The sequence below is a fragment of the Nothobranchius furzeri genome, chromosome 6 (assembly GCF_043380555.1).
Source record: "Nothobranchius furzeri strain GRZ-AD chromosome 6, NfurGRZ-RIMD1, whole genome shotgun sequence".
In the NCBI taxonomy this organism is placed as follows: domain Eukaryota; kingdom Metazoa; phylum Chordata; class Actinopteri; order Cyprinodontiformes; family Nothobranchiidae; genus Nothobranchius; species Nothobranchius furzeri.
Window position 1 is genome coordinate 59,147,616 of NC_091746.1, and position 15,118 is coordinate 59,162,733.

At 39.8% G+C, this 15,118-nt stretch overlaps 1 protein-coding gene across 9 annotated transcripts in view; it reads right to left on the reverse strand.

The window, feature by feature from the left end:
* The window catches only part of mapk10 (mitogen-activated protein kinase 10), a 52,089-nt gene that overhangs the window by 34,144 nt on the left and 2,827 nt on the right, over positions 1 to 15,118 (reverse strand). For 7 of the 9 annotated variants that reach the window (XM_070552388.1, XM_070552387.1, XM_015942923.3 and 4 more), the window contains exon 2: positions 3,782 to 3,853. In XM_070552388.1, the coding sequence (XP_070408489.1) occupies positions 3,782 to 3,853 (72 nt within the window). Of the gene's footprint in view, positions 1 to 3,755; positions 3,854 to 15,118 lie in introns of all 9 variants that reach the window. The other 2 variants (XM_015942926.3, XM_015942925.3) reach the window with 2 other exon arrangements.

Consider the following 15,118-nt stretch of genomic DNA (forward strand, 5'->3'; position numbering starts at 1 on the left):
TTCCACTTGGTGCTAGAGCTCAACCAGTGTCAATTTACTATAGTGTAATATTGTTTTTGGATGGTAAAAAGTGCAGGGGTCAAAACTTGAATTTGGAAAAAGTGGGGGGGACATGTCCCCCCTGTCCCCCCCCCAAAATTACGTCCATGCTGTGGAGACTGTTTTCTTAATGAATCTCAGCTGCCCCAAGGGGTCAGAGCGCACTCTACTAATGGCGTGGCCACTTCAGGGGCGCTGTTTTAGGGCGTTTCAGTTGGTGACATTTGCTCGGCTGCTAGCCGGGGGGCTTGTAGGTGGAGTTCCTTCAGGGAACATTGGTTATATGCATAACCTAATGCTTCTGGGCTCAGCTGGTCCACCCCAGTCAGAGATTTGCAGCACCAGCAAACAAACATCCGCTAACTTTGGTTAGCTAAGTTAGCTCGTAACTGGGAAAGTAATGACTGACTGAGATCCTCAGAGACGTGCTCTTTACTAATTTTTGGATTTTCTGGATGTGACGACACTTGTGACACGCCCAGGTGAAGATGTGGACAATAGCAGGTTGAGCGGGTTGTCCAGTAATCGGAAAGTTAAAGGTTCGATCTCGGCTGCAGACAGAGAATTCTGCTGTTGTGTCTTTGGGCAAGACACTTAACCAAACTTACCTGCTGGTGGTGGTCAGAGGGACCGGTGGCGCCTGTGTTTGGCAGACTCACCTCTATCTGTGTGTCCCAGGGCAGCTGTGGCTACTTTGTAGCTCATCAGCATCAGTGTAAAGGGATGCACTGTAGTGTAAGGCGCTTTGGAGTCTTGTGACTCTTAAAAGGCACTACACAGTGCGGGTCATTTATCATTTCCCAATGATCGGAACTACCCATTGAGCCTCAACTCAGACCTTAAGGAGCTTATAGGTGACTTCACGGAGGGTTTGCCCAGTATTTTGTAAAGTCATTGGGTTGGACATCTTTAAGAATTATCTTATAGAACTTTGCTGAAGTGTAAGGAGTCTCTGTTTGTAGTTCCTGGTTTCATGCAGATGCAACAATATTATTATATTAATATAAGGCAATATGAGATGAATGGGAACGTTTTGAATTAATTGAAAGAAAGAAAGAAAGAAAGAAAGAAAGAAAGAAAGAAAGAAAGAAAGAAAGAAAGAAAGAAAGAAAGAAAGAAAGAAAGAAAGAAAGAAAGAAAGTGTGGGAATGGGAGAAAAGGATAGCTTTGTGTGTGTGTGTGTGTGTGTGTGTGTGTGTGTGTGTGTGTGTGTGTGTGTGTGTGTGTGTGTGTGTGTGTGTGTGTGTGTGCGTGCGTGTGCGTGTGCGTGTGTGTGTGTGTGTGTGTGTGTGTGTGTGTGTGTGTGTGTGTGTGCGTGTGCGTGTGCGTGTGTGTGTGTGTGTCATGTCTGCCTTTTGTTTACCTTATGGAGCAGACTTTCCCGCGCGTATTAAGCGCCGCCCACAGGCTCAGGGATTTCCGCATTCTTGAGAAGTCCCTCGAATTTATATGTGAACTCTACACCATCCAGCCCGACCAAACACAGACCGTGCCGACGTTAATGTGTAAGTGCTATAAGGGTGGTCATGCAAAAGCCAGTTTGAACAGATGAGACTTCAGCTGCTTTTTAAAGGAGACCACTGAGTCCACTGATCTCAGGCTCGTGGGGAGAGAGTTCCAGAGTCTGGGGGCCACAGCAGCAAATGATCTGTCACCTTTGGTCTTTAGCCTGGTGCTGCACAACCAGTAGGCTTTGATCACTGGACCTCAGGGACCTGCTGGGGGTGTAGGGACTAAGAAGATCACCAATGTAAGATGGTGCTTGTCCATGTAAGGCCCTATAGACCAGAACCAGGATCTTGAAATGAACCCTGATGTTGACTGGCAGCCAGTGAAGCTGGAGGAGAAGCGGGGTGATGTGGGTGTGTTTGGAGGACTTTGTCAGAAGCCGAGCACAGGCATTCTGAACCACCTGTAGACAGTTCAGGGAGGTTCTGCTCAGACACGTGAAAAGAGAGTTACAGTAGTCTAAGTGTGAGGAGATGAAGGTGTGGATAACTGTCTCAAGTTCAGAGCGGGACAGAATGGGACTCAGCTTAGCAATGTTCCTGAGATGGAAGAAGGAAGAGATGAACAAGAACGAATCCACATGAGAATCCAGGGTGAGAGCTGGGTCAAAGGTCATGCCAAGATTCCTGACGGAAGATTTGGTGTGAGAAGCAAGCTGACCAAGAGAGTCTCTGACTTTGGGAACCAGCTTGTCTGGGGCACAGATGAGGATCTCAGTCTTATCTTCATTCAGCTGAAGAAAGCTCCCAGCCATCCAGGTTTTGATAGAGTCTAAGCAGGTGTGTAACAGCTGCAGCTTAGACATCTCATGGGGCTTAAAGGAGATGTACAGTTGGGTGTCTTCTGCATAAACATGGTAGGAGATTCCTCTAAAGGAGCTCAGGGTGTGCTGCAGAGGAAGCAGATGAGGAGGAAGAGAGGCACAGAACATTGTAGGACACCATGGGTGAGGAAGATGGTGGAGGACCTAAACTTAGAGACAGCCACAGAGAGACAGCGCTCAGACAGATAAGAGGAGAACCACTCCAGAGCAGTTCCTGATGGGCCGACCCAGTCTCTCAGCCTCTCCAGTAGCAGGTGATGGTCAACAGTGTCAAAGGCTGCAGTCAGGTCCAGCAGGACCAGAACAGAACAGTCCCCTGCATCACTGTGGGTCAGAAGGTCATTAGAGACCCTAAGAAGAGCTGTTTCAGTAGAATGAGCTCTACAAAAACCTGACTGGAAACTAACTAAATTGTCATCATTTTTATTGTGGAGTGATTTATTTCAGATTATTTCCTCAGGATGAATTATTTCTTTGAAAACATTCCAATTATTTACAGAAACAGCCTCAAGAAAATATTGAACAAGTTTTAATTATTTTGCATGAAAATTTGAATGTGACATGGCAGCAACAAATGACATAACACAGAGAGCACTTTTTTCTAGTGAAATCTCTGGCTTCAGTAATCTCCACGTTCATCTGTTACAGCACCCACTTCAGTTGGATTAAAAACATTATTTTTACAAATGTGCAGACAGATTTCCAACTCTAATTACTTAAGAGAGCAGGCCTGCAAGCAGTGGCACAACAAAACAATTAAGTTAATTTTAGACTTGGTAATTACACCAAAGCACTGAAAAAATAAAAATAAGAAGACATTTACAGGGTTGACTAGTCATCTGCACCTAATTATTTCAATACGGAGCCTTTGTTCTACAGTCATTGGACTCAACAGTATTATTAAAAACCCAGAAACACAAGCATGTCTGATGCAACACAGCATGCAAATCTCCTGAGTAATCAGAGGTGGTGCTATGGTCGGTGGTGGTCCTCACATACGTGCTGTTTAGTGTCCTAATGAGTCTGGCATTTACACCATCAGAGTTCAGTGGGAGGCGGGTAATTAGGCCTCACTTTAGCAAATGTCTCATTTACAGATAAGCACTTGAAGTATTGAACTGTCATGGAAAACTGGGTCTGGATTGGAATTATTTATTTATTTATTTATTTTGCAGTGTTAGTTATTAATAAGGACTAAAAGCTCTTCGTTTTCTCTCCAAGAGTCCCAAATGATTTTTTTGTCTATTTCTAACCAGTTTGCATTATTTATTTTTCATTATTAATTAAAAAATGCAAATTTTTGTGAGAGCAAACTTTTTTCTGGAACACAACAGACAACATACAAAGCACACAAAGGGAAAATGGAAGGGAATGAATACTGTACCTTTTTTACCTGTAAGGGACACACACCTGACAAAAGGCTAGCTTTACATCCAGGACTGGTTGGCTGCAGTTATATAAGAAATGTCTGCTCATAAATACCTGCAGGACACAAACAGAAGAGAGGTCGAGTCAGAATTGGAGAACAACTGGAAAGGACAAAAATTTGAGCTGAAATGATTTATGGGAAATGGCCGGACTCAACATGAACTATCCCTGGATTAAATAAAATAATAAAAATGCATGGTAAATAGGTTCATCTTCATCAATATTATGATTAATATGCACATGAGTAGCTCAATTAATTTTCTCTATTCATCTGAGATTCTTGGAAATTTGTCCTTGCATTTCTCCTTTGCATAACTGAATTCCCCAGTAAATTCACAGCTGCATTCTCTCGTCTTCATCTCTATCAGTCTCAATAAAAATGAGAAAAACAGCAGGTCACCACCACCTACTCCTCTATAAATATAAACCAACCGATACAGCAGAAGCAGCACCTTGACACGTGTGTTCCAAGATGCTGGAGTCAGAGGAAAACCTGATGCCTTTAAAAAACTAAAACCTTATGCTACTTTTATTTTTGATTATCTACAGCGCACTAAGACTGATTAAACAAAAAATATATGTATGTGTACACATGTGTTTGTTTAAGTTTAAGCTATACGCTCTAAAAGAGGTGTGGACAAAATGAAGCCCGGGGGCCATTTGCGGCCCCCAGTTGCATTTCAAGAATGACAATTTTTGTTTCTCAGATGCGTTGCTGATAGTTTAACATTTTCTACCTTCTCTATATTCATATTTTACCTAATAAGGCTATTTTAAACCTGTTTTTTTTTTTGGCCTGCAAGGTTGATTTACTTGAAAATATCTGCCCTTGTTTTAAAAAGTAATATATATGCATATATGTCTGACACAAACTGGGTGCATAGATAGACTTATCACCAAAAGAACAAACAAAATACAATAAAACGTATTTTCATTCATTCAAATGAAAAAAAAATCAAAATTTGAAAACTCTCTCCCACATCTTACCAGTTAAACAACAATTGGATAAATATTCCAACATCAAACAAGAATTATTCTTCTACAAATGTCTGTTTGTATTCCAATCAAACTCTTCTAAACCATGAGCTGAGTCATGTTTCCATGCAGCTCTGAAACATTTTTAGCACTGTGTTCTAGTTAGTATTAGACTCATGAACATAACACATTTATGGAAAATTGAATGTAACACTGAAATGACTCACTGTAGGGTCAGTAAATTAACAAAAAGGGTTATGAAGTGATACTTTCTGCTGGAAGTCTCAGCTTGATGAAACCATCAGCCTCGTCTCCGAAAAAGCTGTTCTAAACCGATACCATCCATCCAGCCAACTGGAAGTTCTCCATGCTTTCGTTCTTTTTTAAACACAGAAACAGTTTTGTTTACCTGTTTGTAGCTACGGCACACCTAAGATGTTCAAACTGGAAGTTCTGCTGAAGATACCAGCTCTGCCTTTTAGAAAGAACATATGAAATATAAAGCTAGATAAAGTCACTATATACTTGGGTTCGAGCTTTCACACAAGTACAGGCCATTCATGGTGCAAGCGTTCATCCAGTCTGCTACAGGGCTTACACCCAACATCCATCTGATGTTGTAAACCATCCACTGTAAAATCCAATTTTTTTTAACATTACTTTATAAAAGCATGCAAACCAATTGCACTTTAAATAAGAAAACAAGCATAGAAAACTGGGTGTTTTAAGTTGTACACTTATCTATGAGTTAAGCAAATGAAACAACCAAGTAGTGTGTACTTGACAACTTTTTTAAAAGTACCCTCAACTTGGTAAAGACAACAAAACATATTATTTTAATCTACTACATTATTGCATATGAATTTTACTCTGTTTAGTCCATAACAGACATATCTAAATTGGACTATGTTTATGTTTATGTTTATTTATTTAGCAGACGCTTTTATCCAAAGCGACTTACAATTTATAACCTATAGGGCATGTTGTGATCTATCTTAGTTTTTCTAAGTCATATTTAAACAGCCATCTAACTTACTTGCTCAACCATGCAAACATGCAGATTACCCTTTAAAAAATTAGGTATGACGAGCCTCAAATATCTGCAGAAATGAAAAGCAGATTCCAGTCTTGTTAGTGCACCCCTGGGGAGTTGGGGCTACACTGTAGCTCATAACATATCTCTGTGTGTGTGTGTGTGTGTGTGTGTGTGTGTGTGTGTGTGTGTGTGTGTGTGTGTGTGTGTGTGTGTGTGTGTGTGTGTGTGTGTGTGTGAATTATTGGCTGTGTTGCTTTGGTGGGTTGTGTAACACTAAGAGTTGCAATATAAATACAGACCATTTACCATAAAATAATCTGAATTACAACTTAATAAATACACGTAATACAATTGAATGTTCAATTTTATCCATTTTTATAACTATTGTTCTTTTGTCTAGTTGGAGGACTGTTCTGATCTTAAAATCTTAAAATCTCAAAATCTTCTGATCTTTAATCAATTTCCCTCTGGGATTAATAAAGTATTTTTGAATTGAATTGAATTGATCTCTCATACAGATGTTGTGCTTTTTGAGTTATGCACTTTGTTCTGATTCTTTGTTTTTCAGACATTGTGTTCATTGACTTTGGATTTCCTCCACCATCCTTATCACCAAGCCTCTCACACCTGTTCCCCACCCATGATCAGTTCATCTGCACACACTCCATAGGCTATCCCCTTTCCCTATATACTGGGGAGAAAAAAGTTTCAAAAGATCTGTGCGTGTGTATCTAAATCTGTGTATGTGTGTCTATATTTGTGTGTGTGTGTAACTTTTGATTTGTAACGTGTGTTTACATTTTGGTGTGTAACTTCAGTTCTTACACGTACAAATCATTAAGTACGCACACACAAATCACCTGGTACACACGGACAAAACTACATTACACACAGATCAGTTTACAAGTACAAAAATCCTTTTGAGACTATTTTCCCACCAGACTTGATTTGTGCGTACATGGTGCGTTTGAATGCTCGGTGGAAGCTGGGAAATCCAAATTTCCTTTGGATTTAGTCTAAACTTGTGTTGATGGGACAAATATGTTTTTCTGTAGAAAAACATAGTATCTCAGGATCCTGTAGTTATAAAAGATAGACCTACGTTTAATTTTTAATTATCTAAAATTGTTTATTTAGACATGTGTTTGTGAGCCATGAAAACGTAGTGAAAGGTTATAAGAAATGACTAATAAATGGCAGGGTGATTCCCTGACTGGAAAAAGGCAGGGTTCAAAAGGAAAAAAGGCACAAGAAGATGGTACGGAGTCATAGGGTGCCTAAGTCACAATCATCTACTTTTGGCCCCCGGAAGAATGAAAGAATGAATGCAAGTCAATGGTGCTAAAACGCTCTTTTCTAATTCCACTTGTTATGTGCCATGGATTTCACATATGAGGTCCGTGAATTTTAAAGACACATTTTGATGCCTAGAACTCGCTTATTTTCGAACGGGGGGAAAAGCTATTTTAGGTTTAGTGTAAAAACAAGTCCAGGAGTACAAATGCGCACGAAAAGTGATGCCATCAAACCAGAAAGAGGGAAATGGCTGTAAGTTCAGCGAACTTCAAATCCTTCCTTCAGGAGAAAACAACCACCATAAATCTGCGACTGGCGTGGTCGAAACACCCATCATTAGTTTTCATTTAAATAGTTTTCATTATTGTGCACACACATAAACTGGCCCAAGAGCCACTTCCTTGTCTGGGGACAGTGTGTCAATCTTTCAGACCTATAAAACATCTTAAATGGTTTAAAATAATAGCTGTCTCATTATAACCTGACTGCAAAGCATGCTGGATTTACTTTTACCTACTTCAGAGGAAAGACCACCTTCTTCTTGTGCCTTCTCCCAGTTTGAAGCCTGCTTTTTCCAGTCAGAGAACCACTTTGCCATTATTAGTCATTTCTTTTAAACCTTTGACTATGTTTTCATGACTCACAAACACACGTCTAAATAAACTGTTTTAGAATAAGAAGAATAAGAATACCTTTAGATGATTAAAAATTCAATGTAGTTCTATCTTTTATAACTGCAGGATCCTGAGATACTATATTTTTCTACAGAAAATCATACTTGTCCAGTTAACACAAATTTAGACTAATTCCAAAGAAAATTCAAATTTCCCAGCTTCCAGCCAGCATTCAAACGCACCATGCACGCACAAATCAGTCAAGTGAGAAAATAGTCTCTAAAGGACTTTTGTACTTGTAAACTGATCCGTGTGTGATGTAGTTTTGTCCGTGTTTACCAGGTGATTTGTGTGTGCGTACTTAATGATTTGTATGTGTAGGAGCTGAAGTTACACACGAAAATGTAAACACAAGTTAGAAATCAAGAGTTACACACGCACAAATCTTTAGTTACACTCACACAAATCTAGTTACACACGCACAAATGTAGATACACATGCACAGATCTTTTGAAACTTTTTTCTCCCCATACTATACCCCCTGGTTTGTCATTCCCACTGTTAGATCCTCTTCTGAGTGTGACATGCACGCTTTGCATCCTTGTTCCACGTATGCTCCTGTGTGTCCCTTTGTGCAAACATTTGTTAATTGCTAGTTTTATTTCTTAAGTTCCTGCTTCACTCAGTTTTCCTTTTGCAGACATTTTAAGGGTATACTTTCAAACAAACCCATGTTTAAATGTGCAAATGAGAGAATGTGCTCTTTGAACTGAGGAGGACTACCTAAAACTAATACCATCACTGCTCAGGCTTTAATGTCTGGGCTAACTCCTAAGGGAGTGAGTCCGTTTTAAATGCAGAAATGTAGGACACGAATGTTGGAGACTTCAACTTTTTTTCCTGACCTTTTTACAAAGTAGCACACCCCTATGCCATATATGTCCACCAGTGGCTGTGGTGCCCATGCACAACGCAATTTGATCTAACTTTGTCATTTATTTCCTATTTAATGAGAAAAGGATAAAGGTAACAGCCGTAACAGATCATTGCTTAAGAGAAAACCATATAATGGACTGGGACAGCACACGGATCATAACCACTGAACAACAAAAATACAAAAGATGGATCAAGGAAGCAATAGAGATAAGGAGACGTGGATGTGGGACCATGAACAGGGACGACGGAGTTTACACGCTGGACCACGCATGGGACTGCATCGTCGGAGAGGGGAGAGCGGGCAGTAGAGGGCGACAACGTCCTCTGCTGCCCGCAGATAAACGGAGAAGGAAGTGACGCGCCACCATCAGCGTCAGCCTGAAGAAGCCGGCAGCTGTCGGCGAAACCGTAGCTACAAATAGGTAAACAAAACTGTTTCTGTGTTTAAAAAAGAACGAAAGCATGGATTTACAAAGACACAGCAAGAACACACCTAAGATGTTCAAAGGATAAAGACTAGGAGGCTGCAGTGTGAATAAAAAATTAAAACAATGCACAGGGTAGGGTGAGGTTATGAGGACACCCAATCAATAAATCATCCCTCCACTACAGTGATGACAACAGCAGCTGTATGTTTGACATCACCACAGCATCTACCAAAGTGGTTATTGTTAATGTGACATGAGTCAACAGTGAACAAGCATAAGCGATCATCAGTCGGTGTTACACAGACTGAAAGGTTCACCATCAGCCTGAACAACAATTAATTATTGTTGCTAAATAACTTTAATACTGAGATATTGAGAAGATTTTTGCCTTCATTAAAATTATTTAAAGTCCATATGGATGTGAGCCAAGATATGAGGTGCAAACAAATAACAATTATCCTTTCTGTTTTTATTTTTCTAATAAATAAAATCACATTTCTCAACATAATGAGAAGAAAGTGAATGACCATCAGGTCAATACCAGTAATTCAAAATGATGTCTGTAACTGTCCAGTGGAACCAATGATGGGGAAGCCATCGACATGACAAGCCCAGTGAATCTAGCTGCCATTACATTTTCTGTCCACGAGACACACGACAAATGAAACAGCAGATTCTGAGCTTGTTCATTCTGCTGATGGTGGTCATGGCTGAAATGTTGCTCTGGCTGTAGCTAAGAGCTCAGAATACTCATATATTGTTTTAACTACAAATAAGTCACAGGATGATTAAGAAAGAGTGAATCCCCAAAAATTTCTCAAAATTGCTAATTTAATGTCTGTGTATTCTTCAAAAGTGATGGTGTGTTGGAGCAGGAGATGCACCGACAGATTGGTGCCAATCTTCAGTAATGACTGGTGTTGTTTTGCTCTGAGCTGAGCCAAAAGGCAAAGCTCCTCATTTACTAACTCATTTCCATTCCAACCTGCACCTAAGGTCACAAGATTCTGATCTTCACTAAAAGAACAAGATCTCAAATGCAACCAGTTGACATGAGCTTCCTCAGCAGGGCAGCATGCTAAGGCCTGGAAATAAGATGAGGAGCTCCATCATTTAGAAGTGAGACTGGAGTAGAGATGCTGCTCCTCCTCACTGGCAGAAGCCACTTGAGGTGGTTTGGACACCTGTAAAGATGCCTCCTGGTCTCCTCCCTCAGGAGGTTTTCCAGGCTCATCCCAACTGGGAGAAGAACCTGGTAAGGATCCAAAACTCAATGTTATGTATCCTCTTTGATGCGGCGATGCCCTGGGATCACCCAAGAAGAGCTGGAGAAGAGGATGCTTGGATTCTCTTGTGGATCTGTTATCTCCATGAGTAAAAGGGGATGTATTTAAATTCATACCCAGCTGTACATGACAAATGTTTTGTTTTTATCCTAAAGCCATATAAATAAGAGATTTTCCCCTATTTTTTAAAACACACATCTACTATGGACTTGTCCCAGCCTAAATATTCCAGAGTAACAATCATGCTGATTTAAAATGTGAGCTGACTTTTTGCGTGTCTCCACGTGTCACATAAATAAGAAACTTTTCTTGCAGCCACATTTGCCCCAAAACTTTCTGACATTTAGACCGTTGAAGTTGTTCTAGAAGAAGATTTTTTTTAAACATGTCAATAAATAAAGCTATTTATCAATTTCATTTGTCTTACAAATGCATGAAGAGTTTGATGATTTATCTCAGCTTTCGTAAAAGATAAAACGCACACAGTGTTTAACACTAACGTGCCAATTTTGAACCTTTGTTTGTGTCCTTGCCCTATTATACAAACTGTAATAACAAGCCGAAGATGAAGAGTTACTGGAAATGTTGAGTTGAGGGAGTGAGTTGGCAAAAAGACAAACCATTAGCAGGAAAGTGGCAAGTGCGCATGACACTGCATTAAAAATGCAGTTTAAAATAGAGTTAATTTCATGATGATTATGAACGTATTCTGAGTATTAAATGTTTTAAAAAGCCTAATTAAAGGCATTGATTCATCTGGTAGTTTTAATTTAATCAACATTTTAAAAAATGTATTTTTTTACTTAAAATTTCTGTCTTTTCTCCTGTTTATACTTGCTTTTGAGAATTGCTTTGCGTTGCATCAGAGTTTAAAAGCCACGGCACCTCAGGATGAAGGTGGTTCTGCGTAGCTGGGACTGTGTAAAGGAGCCGGATAGAGGAAGTCAGGAGGAAGCTGCCATGACATTTTTCTGAATTTGACAGTTGATGTCTGAAAGTGGACATCCAATTTTCCAGACCCAGTAAACAAATCAAAGCCTGTGTCAAAGTAATTTCATATAGGAAGAGTGAAGCAGAGGGAGCATCACAACCCACTCTGCATGCCACTGTTGTGTCAGGTACGTATAAGAAGTACATCTGGGAGAGACAAGTTCTGGACACGATCACACAAAAAGGACATAGGAATGCTGCTGCATACAATCCAAAGTATTTCAGAATATAGGTACTAAACCGTCAGCTCAGATCCAAACACAATTATGTTGTTCAAAAACAAAAAGAAAATTTCTGTACAGCAAACGTGGGCAAAGAACTGAAGCTGAAAAAAGCGTTTTAAATTAGACAATATTAGAAGCAACTATGTATTCTAAATACCATTCTAATATAAATGACTTTTACTTTTTTAATGAACGCAAACAACAAAATAATACTTTTAGATTTCACTATGATTTATACTGACGATTTTCAACGGTTTGTTTAGGACTCAAACAGGAAAAACAGGGAGTTCTATTGCAAAGAATGAATATTACCAAAAGCAGTTTAGTTTGTCTTAAGTTTTCTAAACTGTTTACCTTTTTCTGTATCGTATCTGTAAATGACAATAAGGTTTTGAAGTTGGTCCTTTTGGCTTAAAGCTTTAATGGCAAATCTGCAAAACAAGCTAACTTTTAAACATAAACATGGATTTCTCACCCCTTGCATTGGCTGTTTTCAGGCCACGTCCGCCTGATACCAGAACACAGACTGCCAGAGAAACAAGGGACCACAGAACACCAGTCAACATTTTCTATGTCCAAATATCTTATATTGTCCACAACTTCAAATTGTTTTTCTTTTTGTGACTGAAGTGGTAGCAGCTGGTTGTTTCTCCTTCTCTGACAAATGAATGATGAACCTCAAGTAATGAGTGGAGGACCCAGGTAAATGAGGAAGTGCGGTGGTTCAGTCAGGCACACAACCAGATGGTCCAATAGTTGGTTCAAAAGCATAGATATGGCAAGGACAGAGGTGGCATAATAGTCCCCACCAATAATTTGACCACCTCCGCATAAAAACATAAGCCCATCAATGTCTTATTCCTCTAGAGGAGCAGAAAGGTTTAAATGACATTCTCTCCTGGAGTCCTACCTCCAAACGCAAATGGTCGGTATGATTGGCTGCTCATGCTGTCATTGCAAGACTCTTGTGTTTGCAATGTGATGTGAGTGACACAAAGGGCCTAAAGCGAGTGAGGATGGAGAAAATAAAGAAGGTTGAGAACATAGGGAGCTATTTTCCAAAGAAGTTTTTAAGTCACCTAAAGTTAGGTTTGCTAAAGAAATGAGTCCATCATAACTCCGGTCTGAAACTAGCTCAAATGAGCCTTGTAATTACTTGTAATTGTTCACTGACGTATTTAAAGAGATGTTTTTTCTGTTATAGTTGGTTTAATTGTTGCTGATGTAGGTCACCTTTTTCATTTTCACAAAGGCTGAAGTTAACTGTAGTCTAAATTACATTAGTCAATCATTAGTTGAACATTTGTTTAACATTACTATTTGTTATGTATACGTAGTAAACTTTATTGTTTTTTTTTTTTTTTACAAATCAAAGAAATAAAAAAAAAACACTAATGGGGGGAGGGGGTAGATTTAAAAGTCCCCACAGATGTAAAAGTAAATCTACACCAATGAGTTGGTTTTGGACCAAGCCGTGTTATTGGCTTATGTTTTTAGACAAATGCGACTTCATTTTTTTAATGTTTTTTTTTCTCTACAGAACATTTATAGCCATACTTGAACGTTGTTTTAAGCTAACTTGTTTTGCAGATTTGCTATTGTAGTTTTCAGTTTTAATTTGTGCCTCTTAACTTTTGGATCACAGATTAGTTATAAGAATAACATACTAATTAATCTAGAGGTTGAAGTCTAATCAAAAACATGAATAAGTTTAAAAGAAATTCCATGAGTTGTGCCAGTATATGGATGTTTAGTTAGATCTTATTGCAGCACTGGGCACATTTCTTATCGATGTCCACATTTATTAAAATTGACTATCCTTATATCAAGCATCAAAGATCCCATCAAATGACTTTTCTGACATTTGAAAACATTCATATGTCACAGATAATCAAAGGTATTGAACCCCAATCAAATCCCAGCTGATGCTTCATGTAAGGACACCAAACTCTAAGGATTTGCTGTTATTTTCTTAAGAATGTGGAGGATTTCACAAAAACATGTTCATCCAGTCTGTCACGACAGCCATGTGTTTGACATGGTCAGCATCCGATCAAGTTGCCATAGTGACTGTGATGATGAACTGCTTTCTCCTTCATATCTGCTTACACAGACATTTTATTTTGGGGGAATTTTATTTATTTATTCGCTTTAAACCTCATTTTAAGCTTCTTGTTTTGGTTTTGGCTTGTCAGTGGAAGTTAACTGATAACACTAAACCCCTGGATTTAATTCTAACTCAGTCATAATTATGAGCTTTATGGGCAGCTGTCATGTTAGGAATAAAATAGCTCTTTGATTCATTTCAAATGTGCACATGATTTTGTGTTTCTGCAAGCTTTCTGCAAAAGTACTCTGGTTGTGATGAGCTACATATAAATAACTGTTTTGCGTGTGCTTCTGTTATTCATCATTGTTTCTCCTTTCACACATAATCTGTCCGTGTTTCACGTCTGAGCTGAACAATGTGATGGAGTGCTTTAGGAATGATGATGAAACCCAAAGTGCTACTCTAAAGGTCCACAGTCACCACTGTTATTATTCGTTCTAATATCCCTCTTGGCTTCCTCTCTTCTCCTCATTTTTACTCCCTCTGTCTAAAGTCTGAGAGCTGCACTCGTTTGTGAACATCACACAATGCTCACCCGAGCATTGTCCATAACCATCCGTGTCTTCCTTCCATCCTCGCTCATCAAGAGAGCCTCCCCTTTCCTGCCTGTCTTTTGTCCCTCCCTCACTCCCAACGTTCCTGCTGCCAGGCTCCCAGCCTCGCTGCAGCCGCCTCCCCTCCCCCTCCCTTGGTGCTCCATTGTGAGTGTTTGGTTCAGCAGCCTCAGCCTCGCTCCTGCAGTATGCAGCCCTGCCTCGCCGTTACTGTGCAGCCTGAGCCAAACGCGGCGCAGCCTCCCATTTGGACTCAGGGGAGAGGAAGGGAAGAACCTAGCTGCAGGCCCAGCCAGCAAAACAAACCAGCAGCTCAGGAGCTAAGCTAATGGCTGTTAGAGCCTGGATTTGCTGTCTCTTTTACTTGATTCACTTTTAATAAACAGAGGTCAAGTCTCCTGTAAGCTCGCTTACGCTGCACTTTCCTGAAAAGATTCTCTGTAACAGCACGCACGGCTCAGAGTTGCTTTTGTATACCTGAACCGATGACTAAAGTCAGAAGAGCTGAGAATATGTAGAAACTATTTGGCTCTTTGCAAAACAACCTCATATTGTGACTTTTTGACACCTTCACAGTTAATGAAGCCATTTTTACAAAGACTGTTTTCTAAAACTGAACTGTGAAGACAAGTCCTGCCCTAAACTCTCATGTGCACCATTATATTCACTTGGGTCCCTGATTGGTTTCAATACAGTTGTGCACCTGTCGACAGGAAGCTAACTTAGCCCTTCTGAATGATTGTAGGAGAACATTCAGTGATGTGAGCTAGGGTTTCTAGCTTTATAAAACCTTTCTGAAATCCTTTAATGACCCCTGAGCTGCAACAGCCTTTGACCCTTGGAGGCTCTTAATTCTCTTCCCCAGATGTG